Source organism: Saccoglossus kowalevskii, chromosome 11, assembly GCF_978046115.1.
Source record: "Saccoglossus kowalevskii chromosome 11, keSacKowa6.1, whole genome shotgun sequence".
NCBI lineage: Eukaryota > Metazoa > Hemichordata > Enteropneusta > Harrimaniidae > Saccoglossus > Saccoglossus kowalevskii.
Genome location: NC_140651.1, coordinates 621,293 through 638,141, shown reverse-complemented (window position 1 = coordinate 638,141; position 16,849 = coordinate 621,293). Strand labels below are relative to the sequence as shown.

General features: G+C 38.3%; 1 protein-coding gene across 1 annotated transcript in view; it reads right to left on the bottom strand.

The window, feature by feature from the left end:
- The window catches only part of LOC100373043 (uncharacterized), an 82,719-nt gene that overhangs the window by 11,277 nt on the left and 54,593 nt on the right, over nt 1-16,849 (bottom strand). The window contains exons 6-12 of the mRNA XM_085505609.1: nt 16,581-16,664; nt 8,929-9,896; nt 8,530-8,710; nt 8,126-8,140; nt 6,610-6,714; nt 2,574-3,238; nt 383-588 (exon numbers count right to left, since the gene is read on the bottom strand). Of these exons, the coding sequence (XP_085361735.1) occupies nt 383-588; nt 2,574-3,238; nt 6,610-6,714; nt 8,126-8,140; nt 8,530-8,710; nt 8,929-9,896; nt 16,581-16,664 (2,224 nt within the window). The remainder of the gene's footprint in view (nt 1-382; nt 589-2,573; nt 3,239-6,609; nt 6,715-8,125; nt 8,141-8,529; nt 8,711-8,928; nt 9,897-16,580; nt 16,665-16,849) is intronic.

Sequence of the window (16,849 nt, the reverse complement as noted above, 5' to 3'; positions counted from 1 at the left end):
ATACTCACAAGAAAATATATACGATGAAGTGACTATATTGTATACTATTCTTAATTTGTATTCAGGACATTCAGCACAGTGTTGGCGTTGGAGGTCACCTAAAAAAAGGGGTGATGATCTGGAGAGGCTTTCTGACGGTGATGTGTTAAATGACAATGTTAACACATTGACAGTATATGTGACACTAACATAAAGAAAACATACATGGTTTATAGAGAAAATAATGAGTCAACGAAGAGGAGAGCAAAAATATGTGGGCAACAGTCAAATGTAAGAGATGTGAAGAACAAAGGATATAGTCAGCAAAACGGTTCTACATTTATGTGGTACATGATGCCCAACCCTATTAGCGTCCCCCCTTCCAAATAAACTTAAATCTCACCTGTACTATCCTCTCTAGTAACTGTAGTAGTAGTAGTAGTAATAGTATTTTCTATTAGCTGCTCACTATTTTTATCTACATAATTTGAATTAAATGAATCAGATGAAGTAAATGGCTGCTGTAATTTTTCTGTAGTTGTAATAGTAGTAGTAGTAGTAGTCATGGAACCATCAAGCTCGACCCTCTCTGAAGAGACATCTTGAAGACTGAAAAAGAATTACAAATAATCAATCACATCAAACTGTCAAACCTGATGATTTCATGTGGTTGTCATGTACCTAAAACACAAGGTTGATGAAAAAATTATGAGCAAACCACAAACTTTTATGTCACTAAAATATGCTAATGACTCGATATGACCTGTTCTCTCAACCAATCAAATACTATAACATGCATCTTTGAATATTATATTGTAGCATTGATGTTGAACTCCTTATTAAAGTATGTATCGGCACCGAAGACAACCTGGTATCCAGTGGATATTTATATTTGTTTTAGAATACAACACCATCAGAGTATACAAAATTTGATAGCTATATGGTCATATTACAATTGAATAGTGAAATGGGATAAAATTAGTTTAGTTTACTTCCAATAGAACAATTCATTTTCAATGTCCTTGTTTGCATTATAGACAAGATTTTGGAATATGTAAGTGACAAAAATATGCTGTCTGATGTATGTGTGAAGTTCTGGCATGTTGAATATATGGACCAGAAACAGCATTCTTAAAAATAAAATGGCTATTTTGAACACAATTTAAAAATAATCAAAGAAAGCTTAGAAAGAACTCTCGTGTGCTAAGAGTAATAGAGACACAGTCAAAATTAATTCAAAATTGCTTGAACTTGAGATAATGATGGAAAAGCTGAAAACTAATTATGCAAATCAGAAAATTAAAATGAACAGATTTGAGTGTAAAACTAATAAGGTCTGCGCAATGTAACATACCATCTATGTACCTAATCATTGAAATGTGATCAGAACTAAAAAATTATGAATTATTACGCTAATTAGGGAATTAATATGAACAGATTTTAACCCAAAACTGATCATATTTGTACATTGTCCTAGAGCATCTATGTACAAAGTTTCATTGAACTGTGATGATTAGTACTTGAGATATCAGTGTGAAAAATTAAAATTGATTAATTATGCAAATTAGGAGATTAATAAGCATAAATATATACCAACTACTAATTGGCTTTCTGCATAGTTTTAGATTCATTCAAAGGTCATGATTAGTACTCGAGATATTAGTGAAAAGCTGAAAATTAAATAATTATGCAAATTAGGTAATTAATACGTACTGATATTAATCTAAAAACTACCAGCTCTGTGCAGTGTCCTATGACATCTAGGTACCAAGTTTCATTGAAAAGTGACGATTAGTAGTTAAGATATCAGTGGAAAAGCCGAAAATTTACTAATCATTATGCAAATTAGGTAATTAATATGCATAGATTTCCCCCAAAAACTAATCAAAAACTGGCATTAGTTCAGAGCATTTTTGAACCAAGTTTCATCAAAATCCAATCAGTGGTTCTTTAGATATCAGTGGAACAGTCATGGAACAGCTAAAAATTAGCTAATTAATATGCACAGATTTCTACTAAAACTTGATCAAATCTGTGCATTGGCCCAGAGCATCCATGCACCAAGTTTCATCAAAAACTGATGTATGGTTCTTGAGATATCAGTGGAACAGACAGACACCCCCCCCCCCCACACACACACACACAAACACAGACAGGCAAACTAACTGCAAAGACTCCCATTGTGTGCTTTGCACACGGGAGTCAAAAAGTGTATTAAAGTTATTATTATGGTCAATGTATGTTGATTCTGTACATGCACGACCAAAATCAGATGAAAATGTGTAAACTGAGACATTTTTGGCCTTAAAATGACTGCCAATCAGCCATCTTGAATCAGATCATAAAACAAATGCACATGTCCAATGTATTGTCTCATATATGTGTGAAGTTCAAACTAGTGTCCAAAAAGGGACACGTACATACAGTACTAATAGCACTTCTGATGGCATAAATACAGAACTAACTAAATATTCCCTAGAAAAATATATTTTTTTTAAACATCAGTATTAAGGTCATTTATATGTCAATGAATACATTAGACAAACATTGAGATGCAGAGTGCTTTAGCGCAAATGGTGATAAAAGTATCTTACCTAGTATCTATAGTAACGGCACCTGCATCACCATTTGTGGTCATCTTAATATCTGCCTGCCAATCACCATGACCATCATTAGTAGCATAATCCTGTGATCCAGCATCACCTAAAAGAGGTTCATCGCCCAGCAATGACACATCTCCACCAGCATTGGACTGAGTATAATTCTCAACTGTGTTAATCACTTCTTCAGCCACAGTTTCATTTATAACAGGCACTGTTTTTACACTGTCATCTCCAGACTCAACTATTGCACTAGAAACATGTCCACCATTCTCTGTGGTATCTATGTCTTTTTCATCTTCTTCATCTTCTGTCTTTTCCTTCTTAGTGAAATCAATTAGCACTTGGTCATCTGGCGTCGTCAAAGTTTTTGAAGTTTCTAAATCTGACGAGGGTTGCTCATTTTCACCATTCTCTACTGTTGTAGTTTTCTCATTTTCTTCTTGTTTGCTTTCCTCCTCTTTCTGTTCAGAGACATTATTTTTAGTGTTTGGTGGCTGTTCTGATGTTTTATCAGATTCCTCTGAGGTTTGCTCAGAATCAACTTTCTTGCTGATTTCGTGTTTCTTTTCAGTATTTTTAGTCTCACTGTCTTTCTTTTCATCTTCTTCTGTCTTGGCCCCACCTCGTCGTGTTCTTTTCATGATTTGTTCAATACGCTGGAAAATACATTTAAGATATCAAATATTACAGACTCTCCAGAAATAATTAAAACATCTATTTCTGTAGAAGTCACAGCAACAACAGTTGTAGCAGTGAACATTGGTCACTTTAAGAAAGTGAGTCACAGTGACTGTTGTAGCAGTGAACATTGGTCCCTTTATGAAAGTGAGTCACAGTGACTTTTGTGGCAGTGAACATTGGTCCCTTTAAGAAAGTTAGTCACAGTGACTTTTGTGGCAGTGAACATTGGTCCCTTTAAGAAAGTGAGTCACAGTGACTATTGTGGCAGTGAACATTGGTTCCTTTATGAAAGTGAGTCACAGTGACTATTGTGGCAGTGAACATTGGTCCCTTTATGAAAGTGAGTCACAGTGACTTTTGTAGCAGTGAACATTGATCCCTTTAAGAAAGTGAGTCACAGTGACTATTGTGGCAGTGAACATTGGTCCCTTTAAGAAAGTGAGTCACAGTGACTTTTGTAGCAGTGAACATTGGTCCCTTTAAGAAAGTGAGTCACAGTGACTATTGTAGCAGTGAACATTGGTCCCTTTATGAAAGTGAGTCACAGTGACTTTTGTAGCAGTGAACATTGGTCCCTTTATGAAAGTTAGTCACAGTGACTATTGTGGCAGTGAACATTGGTCCCTTTACGAAAGTGAGTCACAGTGACTTTTGTAGCAGTGAACATTGGTCCCTTTATGAAAGTTAGTCACAGTGACTATTGTGGCAGTGAACATTGGTCCCTTTATGAAAGTGAGTCACAGTGACTTTTGTAGCAGTGAACATTGGTCCCTTTAAGAAAGTTAGTCACAGTGACTATTGTAGCAGTGAACATTGGTCCCTTTATGAAAGTGAGTCACAGTGACTATTGTGGCAGTGAACATTGGTCCGTTTATGAAAGTGAGTCACAGTGACTATTGTAGCAGTGAACATTGGTCCCTTTATGAAAGTGAGTCACAGTGACTATTGTGGCAGTGAACATTGGTCCCTTTATGAAAGTGAGTCACAGTGACTTTTGTAGCAGTGAACATTGGTCCCTTTATGAAAGTGAGTCACAGTGACTTTTGTAGCAGTGAACATTGGTCCCTTTCAGAAAGTGAGTCACAGTGACTTTTGTAGCAGTGAACATTGGTCCCTTTATGAAAGTGAGTCACAGTGACTTTTGTGGCAGTGAACATTGGTCCCTTTAAGAAAGTGAGTCACAGTGACTTTTGTAGCAGTGAACATTGGTCCCTTTATGAAAGTGAGTCACAGTGACTTTTGTAGCAGTGAACATTGGTCCCTTTATGAAAGTGAGTCACAGTGACTTTTGTAGCAGTGAACATTGGTCCCTTTCAGAAAGTTAGTCACAGTGACTATTGTAGCAGTGAACATTGGTCCCTTTCAGAAAGTTAGTCACAGTGACTTTTGTAGCAGTGAACATTGGTCCCTTCAAGAAAGTGAGTCACAGTGACTTTTGTAGCAGTGAACATTGGTCCCTTTAAGAAAGTGAGTCACAGTGACTTTTGTGGCAGTGAACATTGGTCCCTTTAAAAAAGTGAGTCACAGTGACTATTGTGGCAGTGAACATTGGTCCCTTTATGAAAGTGAGTCACAGTGACTTTTGTAGCAGTGAACATTGGTCCCTTTCAGAAAGATAGTCAGTGACTTTTGTGGCAGTGAACATTGGTCCCTTTAAAAAAGTGAGTCACAGTGACTATTGTGGCAGTGAACATTGGTCCCTTTATGAAAGTGAGTCACAGTGACTTTTGTGGCAGTGAACATTGGTCCCTTTATGAAAGTGAGTCACAGTGACTTTTGTAGCAGTGAACATTGGTCCTTTTATGAAAGTGAGTCACAGTGACTTTTGTAGCAGTGAACATTGGTCCCTTTAAGAAAGTTAGTCACAGTGACTTTTGTAGTAGTGAACATTGGTCCCTTTAAGAAAGTGAGTCACAGTGACTTTTGTAGCAGTGAATATTGGTCCCTTTAAGAAAGTGAGTCACAGTGACTATTGTAGCAGTGAACATTGGTCCCTTTAAGAAAGTGAGTCACAGTGACTTTTGTAGCAGTGAACATTGGTCCCTTTATGAAAGTTAGTCACAGTGACTTTTGTGGCAGTGAACATTGGTCCCTTTATGAAAGTGAGTCACAGTGACTTTTGTAGCAGTGAACATTGGTCCCTTTAAGAAAGTTAGTCACAGTGACTTTTGTAGCAGTGAACATTGGTCCCTTTAAGAAAGTGAGTCACAGTGACTTTTGTAGCAGTGAACATTGGTCCCTTTAAGAAAGTGAGTCACAGTGACTTTTGTAGCAGTGAACATTGGTCCCTTTAAGAAAGTGAGTCACAGTGACTGTTGTAGCAGTGAACATTGGTCCCTTTAAAAAAGTGAGTCACAGTGACTTTTGTGGCAGTGAACATTGGTCCCTTTAAGAAAGCGAGTCACAGTGACTTTTGTAGCAGTGAACATTGGTCCCTTTAAAAAAGTGAGTCACAGTGACTGTTGTAGCAGTGAACATTGGTCCCTTTAAGAAAGTGAGTCACAGTAACTTTTGTAGCAGTGAACATTGAGACCTTTAAAAAAGTGAGTCACAGTGACTTTTGTGGCAGTGAACATTGGGTCCATTAAGAAAGTGAGTCACAGTGATTTTTGTGGCAGTGAACATTGGGACCTTTAAGGTAGCGAGTCACCATGACTTTTGTAGCAGTGAACATTTCATTGGGACCTTTAAGGTAGCAAGTCACCGTGACTTTTGTGGCAGTGAACATTTCATTGGGACCTTTAAGAAAGCAAGTCACCATGACTTTTGTGGCAGTGAACATTTCATTGGGACCTTTAAGGTAGCAAGAGGTTAAAACATGCGAAAATGCTAAAAATCTTATTGTTCGTCCAAAAGGATACCTGACAGGTAATTTCGCTATTCTGTTTTTTTTTACTATTCTGACTATTGAGTCACACAAATGACCTGTGAAATGCACAGTACGTTTATAGTGTTGTAGGGTAGAAATGTGCTCCCTCTTTAGGGTAGAAATGTGCTCCCTCTTTGGCATGAATGAACCTCCAATAAAATGTCAAACCAGCAGTAATCATAACATAACCACCTTGGCAGAGAGTTTGTCTTGTGAATGGTGAAAAAAGTTGACTTTGGCATTCGAAAGTTCAAATGATAAATGAATGCACAAGAGTAATAAATTATTGAATAGTCAACATTAATGGTAAGAAAAAGAAAATTTTTAAATGAACACTGATCATGAACATCACATTACATTACTGTTGTAAAAGCAACATAAAGAGCGCCCTCAAACACCAACAAATAAAATACAATTGTATAGTATTAAAAGCGCCTACACTATTTGTTTTGTTTGAAAGGGAAAAATTCGTCTCACCTTTCTTCTGGCTTCTCTTTCTTCTTCCTCACGTTTTAATTTTTCTTCCATTTCCTTCTGACGTTTCTCTGCTTCCTCTTTGGCTTTCCTCTCAGCTTCCTCTTTCTGAAATATAAACAATTTAAATCAAGATCAATAAAATTATCAGCACCAACTTAATTTCAATTATATTCAAATTGGTGGCAATTATTTGACTTTTCCAACACAACATAACTTGCATTCAGCAATATGAAATGCACTTTGTTGCAGAGAACAATACTAAATAGAACTGTTTTTATTAGATGTGATGCAATGCATGTCACTTTAAATGTGATGCAATGCATGTCATTTTACATGTGATGCAATAAATGTCACTTTAAATGTGATGCAATGCATGTCACTTTACATGTGATGCAATGCATGTCACTTTACAAGTGATGCAATGCATGTCACTTTACATGTGATGCAATGCATGTCACTTTACATGTGATGCAATGCATGTCACTTTACATGTGATGCAATGCATGTCACTTTACATGTGATGCAATGCATGTCACTTTACATGTGATGCAATGCATGTCACTTTACATGTGATGCAATGCATGTCACTTTACATGTGATGCAATGCATGTCACTTTACATGTGATGCAATGCATGTCACTTTACATGTGATGCAATGTGATAGCAGTGACTTCAATGTCCAAAAATGTATCCTAGCACAAAAATGTATTTACCCCCCCCCCCCAAAAAACAAGAAAATCAGTACTAAAATTTGTTCATGTTCTGTGTGATTGCTGACAATTGCTGACAATCACTTTACATGTGATGCAATGCATGTCACTTTACATGTGATGCAATGTGTGTTACTTTACATGTGATGCAATGTGATAGCAGTGACTTCAATGTCCAAAAATGTATCCTAGCACAAAAATGTAATTACCCCCCCCCCCCCACAAAAAACAAACAAACAAGAAAATCAGTACTAAACATTTTTCATGTTCTGTATGATTGCTGACAATACTGATGCAGCATGCAGTAATGATCTAAATTTTGATGAATCATATAATGACAAGCTGGCTTCTATATTTTACTCTACAGTATACAGTCATCATTTAGTTGACACATTCTCAATTAACTACTACATGTATGTATTAACTGTACAGTATACAGTCATCATTTAGTTGACACATTCTCAATTAACTACTATGTATTAACTGTACAGTATACAGTCATCATTTAGTTGACACATTCTCAATTAACTACTATGTATTAACTGTACAGTATACAGTCATCATTTAGTTGACACATTCTCAATTAACTACTATGTATTAACTGTACAGTATACAGTCATCATTTAGTTGACACATTCTCAATTAACTACTATGTATTAACTGTACAGTATACAGTCATCATTTAGTTGACACATTCTCAATTAACTACTATGTATTAACTGTACAGTGCACTGTAGAGCTAGGTTAATAACTTGTAGCTATGAATGGTCATGCACATTCCCTGTATTTGGCAGATGGACACGTACCTTATGCTCTCTGATCTGCAGTATATTCCAGTATTATACAGTACAAGTAAAGGGGAAGGATGATGAAGGTGAGTAAATGTAAGGGTAGGGGTGGGGGTGGGGGTGGGGTAGGCGTAGGGTAGTGTAGGGTAGGGTGTGATATCTCAATCTTGTCATAGTAAGTAAATATGATCTGTTACAAGAGTAACTAATTAGATGGCCATGAGCTGTATTTATGCTAATCTTATACTGAAACAAACTGACTTTTTTGAAATGAACAGCACCTGCACAATAAAGAATTGTTTGAACAAAAAATTAAAATTTTCACTCAGTAAACACACATTAAAAATATACTGGCAAAACCCTACTCCGCACAATGAATTCTATTTTACTGGAGTGGCTCTACTGATAGACAGTAAACACACCTGTCTTGCTTCTTCTTCAGCTCTTTCCTTTTCTTCTCTATCGCGTCTCTCCTTTTCTTCTATAGCCTTTTGTAGCCTTTCTTCTTCTGCCTTTCTATGTTCCTCTGCTAATCTTATAGCTTCCTCCTCCAATCTTCTCTGCTCTTCCTCTTCTTGTCGTATTCTTTCTTCTTCTTGACGCCTGACACAGAGGAAATTATGAATGTATATTAAATATTTGACTTTAAAGTTAGATCTGATAAGACTCGAATGTGCAATGCTTGATATAGATCTATGTGAAGTACATCTTCAGTAAATAAACTGAAACATTTACACTTTAAAATTATACCAGCTGTTTTATACTTAAATGAATTAAATTTTACAAATAAATGTGTAGTGCCTTTCATTTTTGGACCATACCTTAATTCTTCTTGTCTCAGTCTTTCTGCTTCAGCTTCTCTCTCTGCTTGTTCTTTCACTAGTCTACGTCTCTCTGCAAGTGCAGCTTTAGCCGCTTCTTCATCTTTATAAATAGTTTTGCCTGGCGTCTTGGGTTTATCTTGTACTTTTTCTTGAGCTGGTTTGCTTGCCACCTTTTCTGGAGGTGGCTTGGTTTCAACCTTCTCTGGTGCTGACTTGGTTTCAACCTTCTCTGGTGCTGGCTTGATTTCAACCTTCTCTGGTGCTGGCTTGATTTCAACCTTCTCTGGTGCTGGCTTGATTTCAACCTTCTCTGGTGCTGGCTTCTCTTGTTCAGGCTCCTTCTCTGGTTCAGGCTCCTTCTCTGGTTTGCTTGTATCCTCTGGTGCAGGTGTTTCGGGTATTTTCTCAGTAGCTGGTACATCAGATACCTTCTCTTTAGTTATCTCAGGTTTCCTTGTTACTTTTTCTTCCTTTGCTACTTCTTTCTCTTCCTTAACGGGTTTGGTAGCTTTTGGAGCAGGTCTTGTTCTTGTTGCACTTGGAGAGGCTTTCATTTTGACTTCAGTTGTTTTACTTACTGAGGGTTTAGCAGAGGCAGTTCTTGATGCTGTGGTTCTTGGTGTTGTCGACATACTTCTTGGTGTAGTTGGTTTTGTAGCAAGAGAAGTTTTCAGGCTTGCTGATGTTTTGCTGGGTGATGGAGTGCTGGGTTTCCGCTCAGTTGCTGCAGGGACGATAGATTTCTTAATAGGAGGTGCAGTGGTTTTGTTGACTGCTAACTGTGTTGGTCTAGTAGTAGTAGTTCTTCTGGTTTCTGGAGCAGATTTATGCATTACTCTATCAGCGGAATGTGCTCTGGGTCTGCTAGGTCTTGCTGTTTGCCCAGGAGATGCAGTATGTGGTGTTCCTGGTTTGTTAGTTCTTGGTGTGCTGGTTTTTGGTGTTGTACCAGGAGAAGGAGGTCTCTATGGAATCAGAAAATATTATTTAAATATAATTAGTTCTGTAAAACATTAAATGATTTGTAGGTTTTAAGATACAGTGAAAAGATTTGAGGGTGTTATTGACTGATAATTTTTTTCTTATAAGATTACAAACTAGATAGCTATTTCATTGCACATATCAGCATGTTAGATTTTAGCAAGATTTGTTTGGTATCTCAAAGACTGACAAACTTATGAATAATACTTCCAAAACCTACGTCTGCCTCATGATTTTTTGTATTCAGTACCCTTTTCTATTATCTGAAATTGATTTTATTCAAGTTAACCTAGGATCCAGTGGATTAAATGAACAATGTGAATGATAGACAAGCTGCTGATTTCACTGTTAGTCCCAAAACTGCATTAACAAGCCATACATGGCACAGTCCCCGTTTTGTTTATTGTAATATAGCTGGAATAAAACCATGCCAGGAATATGATTATGATGATTGTTCAACATTAAAATGATTTGTATCTGATCGTCAAACAAGTACTTGTCCATATTGAAAGATATTGCTCTGGAACAGCATTAATTAAAACAAAATCAGCCATTCTGAATACATTAATATATCTATAACATGATATATAATGAATATAAAAAATTTGAACATAATCAGTCCATGGAGGTAATACCTCCATGATCAGTCTAAGCATGTCAGAGATATGGCTCTAGAAACCCATTCATTAAAACAAAATAGCTGCCAGTCAGCCATTTTTAATCTCATCTGAACAAAATGATTTGCATCAAGGTCCTATAATGTCTAATGTATATACCACGTTTGAACAAAATCCATCTGTAAACAGCCGAGAAATCCTTGATTTTGATGATTTTTCAGTACAAAAATGGCTGCCATTCGGCAATCTTGAATCAGATCGTGAAACAAATTGGTGTGCATGTGTATAATATTATGTATGATGTATGTGAGAAGTTTGATTGTCATTGGTCCAGGCATGTCTAAGATACAGGTCGCACACACACACACACGCACGCACGCACACACGCACGAATAGAGGTCAATCCATAAGTCTCTGTTTTCGGACTGCATCCTGTGACTTTTATGATGTGAAAGTGGCAGTATCAATTTGGGTGCAGACAAACCTCTGTCTACAGAATCCTAGTGATTTGGGTGCAGACAAACCTCTGTCTACAGAATCCTAGTGATTTGGGTGCAGACAAACCTCTGTCTACAGAATCCTAGTGATTTGGGTGCAGACAAACCTCTGTCTACAGAATCCTAGTGATTTGGGTGCAGACAAACCTCTGTCTACAGAATCTTAGTGATTTGGGTGCAGACAAACCTCTGTCAACAGAATCCTGGTGATTTGGGTGCAGACAAACCTCTGTCCACAGAATCCTAATGATTTGGGTGCAGACAAACCTCTGTCCACAGAATCCTAGTGATTTGGGTGCAGACAAACCTCTGTCTACAGAATCCTAGTGATTTGGGTGCAGACAAACCTCTGTCTACAGAATCCTAGTGATTTGGGTGCAGACAAACCTCTGTCTACAAAATCTTAGTGATTTGGGTGCAGACAAACTTGTCTACAGAATCCTAGTGATTTGGGTGCAGACAAACCTGTCTACAGAATCCTAGTGAATTGGGTGCAGACAAACCTCTGTCCACAGAATCCTAGTGATTTGGGTGCAGACAAACCTCTGTCCACAGAATCCTAGTGATTTGGGTGCAGACAAACCTCTGTCCACAGAATCCTAGTGATTTGGGTGCAGACAAACCTCTGTCTACAAAATCTTAGTGATTTGGGTGCAGACAAACTTGTCTACAGAATCCTAGTGATTTGGGTGCAGACAAACCTGTCTACAGAATCCTAGTGAATTGGGTGCAGACAAACCTCTGTCCACAGAATCCTAGTGATTTGGGTGCAGACAAACCTCTGTCCACAGAATCCTAGTGATTTGGGTGCAGACAAACCTCTGTCCACAGAATCCTGGTGATTTGGGTGCAGACAAACCTCTGTCTACAGAATCCTGGTGATTTGGGTGCAGACAAACCTCTGTCCACAGAATCCTAGTGATTTGGGTGCAGACAAACCTCTGTCTACAGAATCCTAGTGATTTGGGTGCAGACAATTAACCTCTGTCCACAGAATCCTAGTGATTTGGGTGCAGACAAACCTCTGTCTACAGAATCCTGGTGATTTAGGTGCAGACAAACCTCTGTCCACAGAATCCTAGTGATTTGGGTGCAGACAAACCTGTCTACAGAATCCTAGTGATTTGGGTGCAGACAAACCTCTGTCCACAGAATCCTAGTGATTTGGGTGCAGACAAACCTCTGTCCACAGAATCCTAGTGATTTGGGTGCAGACAAACCTCTGTCCACAGAATCCTAGTGATTTGGGTGCAGACAAACCTCTGTCCACAGAATCCTAGTGATTTGGGTGCAGACAAACCTCTGTCTACAGAATCTTAGTGATTTGGGTGCAGACAAACTTGTCTACAGAATCCTAGTGATTTGGGTGCAGACAAACCTGTCTACAGAATCCTAGTGAATTGGGTGCAGACAAACCTCTGTCCACAGAATCCTAGTGATTTGGGTGCAGACAAACCTCTGTCCACAGAATCCTAGTGATTTGGGTGCAGACAAACCTCTGTCTACAAAATCTTAGTGATTTGGGTGCAGACAAACCTCTGTCTACAAAATCTTAGTGATTTGGGTGCAGACAAACTTGTCTACAGAATCCTAGTGATTTGGGTGCAGACAAACCTGTCTACAGAATCCTAGTGAATTGGGTGCAGACAAACCTCTGTCCACAGAATCCTAGTGATTTGGGTGCAGACAAACCTCTGTCCACAGAATCCTAGTGATTTGGGTGCAGACAAACCTCTGTCCACAGAATCCTGGTGATTTGGGTGCAGACAAACCTCTGTCTACAGAATCCTGGTGATTTGGGTGCAGACAAACCTCTGTCCACAGAATCCTAGTGATTTGGGTGCAGACAAACCTCTGTCTACAGAATCCTAGTGATTTGGGTGCAGACAATTAACCTCTGTCCACAGAATCCTAGTGATTTGGGTGCAGACAAACCTCTGTCTACAGAATCCTGGTGATTTAGGTGCAGACAAACTTCTGTCCACAGAATCCTAGTGATTTGGGTGCAGACAAACCTCTGTCTACAGAATCCTAGTGATTTGGGTGCAGACAAACCTCTGTCCACAGAATCCTAGTGATTTGGGTGCAGACAAACCTCTGTCCACAGAATCCTAGTGATTTGGGTGCAGACAAACCTCTGTCCACAGAATCCTGGTGATTTGGGTGCAGACAAACCTCTGTCCACAGAATCCTAGTGATTTGGGTGCAGACAAACCTCTGTCCACAGAATCCAAGTGATTTGGGTGCGGACAAACCTCTGTCCACAGAATCCTAGTGATTTGGGTGCAGACAAACCTCTGTCTACAGAATCCTAATGATTTGGGTGCAGACAAACCTCTGTCTACAGAATCCTAGTGATTTGGGTGCAGACAAACCTCTGTCTACAGAATCCTAATGATTTGGGTGCAGACAATTAACCTCTGTCCACAGAATCCTAGTGATTTGGGTGCAGACAAACCTCTGTCCACAGAATCCTAGTGATTTGGGTGCAGACAAACCTCTGTCCACAGAATCCTAGTGATTTGGGTGCAGACAAACCTCTGTCTACAGAATCCTAGTGATTTGGGTGCAGACAAACCTCTGTCCACAGAATCCTAGTGATTTGGGTGCAGACAAACCTCTGTCTACAGAATCCTAGTGATTTGGGTGCAGACAAACCTCTGTCCACAGAATCCTAGTGATTTGGGTGCAGACAAACCTCTGTCCACAGAATCTTAGTGATTTGGGTGCAGACAAACCTCTGTCCACAGAATCCTAGTGATTTGGGTGCAGACAAACCTCTATCTACAGAATCCTAGTGATTTGGGTGCAGACAAACCTCTGTCCACAGAATCCTAATGATTTGGGTGCAGACAAACCTCTATCCACAGAATCCTAGTGATTTGGGTGCAGACAAACCTCTGTCCACAGAATCCTAATGATTTGGGTGCAGACAGACCTCTGTCCACAGAATCCTAATGATTTGGGTGCAGACAAACCTCTGTCCACAGAATCCTAATGATTTGGGTGCAGACAAACCTCTGTCCACAGAATCCTAGTGATTTGGGTGCAGACAAACCTCTGTCCACAGAATCCTAGTGATATGGGTGCAGACAAACCTCTGTCCACAGAATCCTAGTGATTTGGGTGCAGACAAACCTCTGTCCACAGAATCCTAGTGATTTGGGTGCAGACAAACCTCTATCTACAGAATCCTAGTGATTTGGGTGCAGACAAACCTCTGTCCACAGAATCCTAATGATTTGGGTGCAGACAAACCTCTATCCACAGAATCCTAGTGATTTGGGTGCAGACAAACCTCTGTCCACAGAATCCTAGTGATTTGGGTGCAGACAAACCTCTGTCTACAGAATCCTAGTGATATGGGTGCAGACAAACCTCTGTCCACAGAATCTTAGTGATTTGGGTGCAGACAAACCTCTGTCTACAGAATCTTAGTGATTTGGGTGCAGACAAATCTCTGTCTACAGAATCTTAGTGATTTGGGTGCAGACAAACCTCTGTCTACAGAATCTTAGTGATTTGGGTGCAGATAAACCTCTGTCTACAGAATCCTAGTGAAATTTAATTATTTTTACTGAAAATTTGAATCTTGTAAAATTGAAGCCATAAACAGTATGTGGATCTTAACAACTATCAGTGTAAAAATTATAGCTATTTTGAATTGCTTCTAAATAGAAATTGTAAAATACGATTTTTTTTTTGTATTATATTTGCTAGAAGTGTCTGCAATTACGTAAATGCTAAATTCAAACCAAAATCGGATGTGTTTGGGGTAGTTAAAATACCACAGAAACTATTAGAGATGCCAGTGTACCGGTACTCCCCTAAAAAAGTTCAAGTGACTAATTTGCATATGAAATAGGTTCCAATTGTTCATTCATTTATGCAAGCATAGTGACCACAATGTTTAAAATGCCCTGGGAAAATCCACTGTTTAAAATGCCTTGGGAAAATCCACTGTTTAAAATGCCCTGGGAAAATCCACTGTTTAAAATGCCCTGGGAAAATCCACTGTTTAAAATGCCCTGGGAAAATCGACTGTTTAAAATGCCCTGGGAAAATCCACTGTTTAAAATGCCCTGGGAAAATCCACTGTTTAAAATGCCCTGGGAAAATCCACTGTTTAAAATGCCCTGGGAAAATCCACTGTTTAAAATGCCCTGGGAAAATCCACTGTTTAAAATGCCCTTGGAAAATCCACTGTTTAAAATGCCCTGGGAAAATCCACTGTTTAAAATGCCCTGGGAAAATCACTGTATCGCAACTAGTCTAATTTACAGCCAATTCAGGAAATATCTATTCTACAGTAGCTTTTAATAATCTATTCTGCAGGCATGCAAGTAAATTTGTCAAATACTATATAGTTTATTAGTGTTGCCTTGTGAGAAGAGTGTTTACATGTATTGCCATCAAAATTCATTTAGTGATTTGTACAGAATGTGAATTGCAGCAGCAGTTATAATAAACATGAATAGGCATGAATAAAAATATGTATAGGGCCATGGATAAACAAAACATGTACACGGCAAATTTAATCTTTTCATTCAACATTCAAACCCTTAAAAAGTTTGCAATATCTGAAATCAATATTTACTTAACATTAACACATCGCTATCTGGCATCACTTTATACAAGTCACAAATTAGATGAAATACTGTATAAAGCGAAGACAGTCAAAGAACATCACTTGATATGAGTTTGTTCATTTGAGAAATACATTTATTCATGGGAGAACCGTAATTGCACTCAAAAGATTTAGGATACAGACAAAAATTTGAATTTCAAAAAATCAATTCAGTGAAACATGGAAGATGTTTAGCCAGCAAATATAGGAAAATGACGTAACAACGGAGTTCACCAGCACTATGAGGGAATATAATTATTGGATTTTTTGACAATGAAAATCAACTCAGCATTTGAAATTGACCAATTACTTCAATAGATATTTACAAAAATTTATATTTTGAGTTTTTGGTACAATTTGGTGTTAGTTGCTTGCCTGTATGTCCATTTGTTACATTGGAGTGTTTGTAAATCAGCCGCAATTGTATAAACAGAGTCTAGAGCGATAATGGGAGGGCATTAAGAGTCTCATTTGAGACCATTAATGTAAAATTGCATCAGGGTGTTCAATATATGTACCAAGTTTGAATAAAATCCATCCATGCACTATTGAGATCCGGTTCTGGAATGGTGAATTTGTGTGATTTTGATACATTTTTGCCCTTTTTATATTTTCGGACACGCTTAACCATGAAAAATGAGCAAATCTGATAACTGAAATTGTGGTCAGAGAGCCGAATGAACCAACTGATTGAGATAATGGGTTTGTGCATGCCTCTGTTTCCGGATTTCATCTGAACAGAGACTCAACTATGGTTCGTACATGAAATGAAAACAGTAATTGAAATCACAAAAATAAAGATCGCATTTGCCATGCAAATATTTTAATTATATATCCAGTGCCCCTAAAGTAACTAGAGAAAACATAGAGCCAGCAATGAAACATTGCATTTTTGGCATGAAATAATACCACCACAAAGTTACTCACCAGTCCTGTGGTTTCATAGACTTTGGTTAGTAATTGACAGGACAAGGAGGAGGATGGAGAAGACTGGGTGATTGGAGACACATTCTATTTATCATGCAATCATTGAAAGAAATATAACAGTTAGGGTTGCAATACATGCAAGGTAGAGTGAACTATACATGGAGAGATGGGAGTTTCTGGTGTACTTAGGTGTTACATGCAACATAAGTAATGTATCAATTGACAGTTTAGTATGAAGATTAGGAATGGAAGGATATATGCTGCTCTTA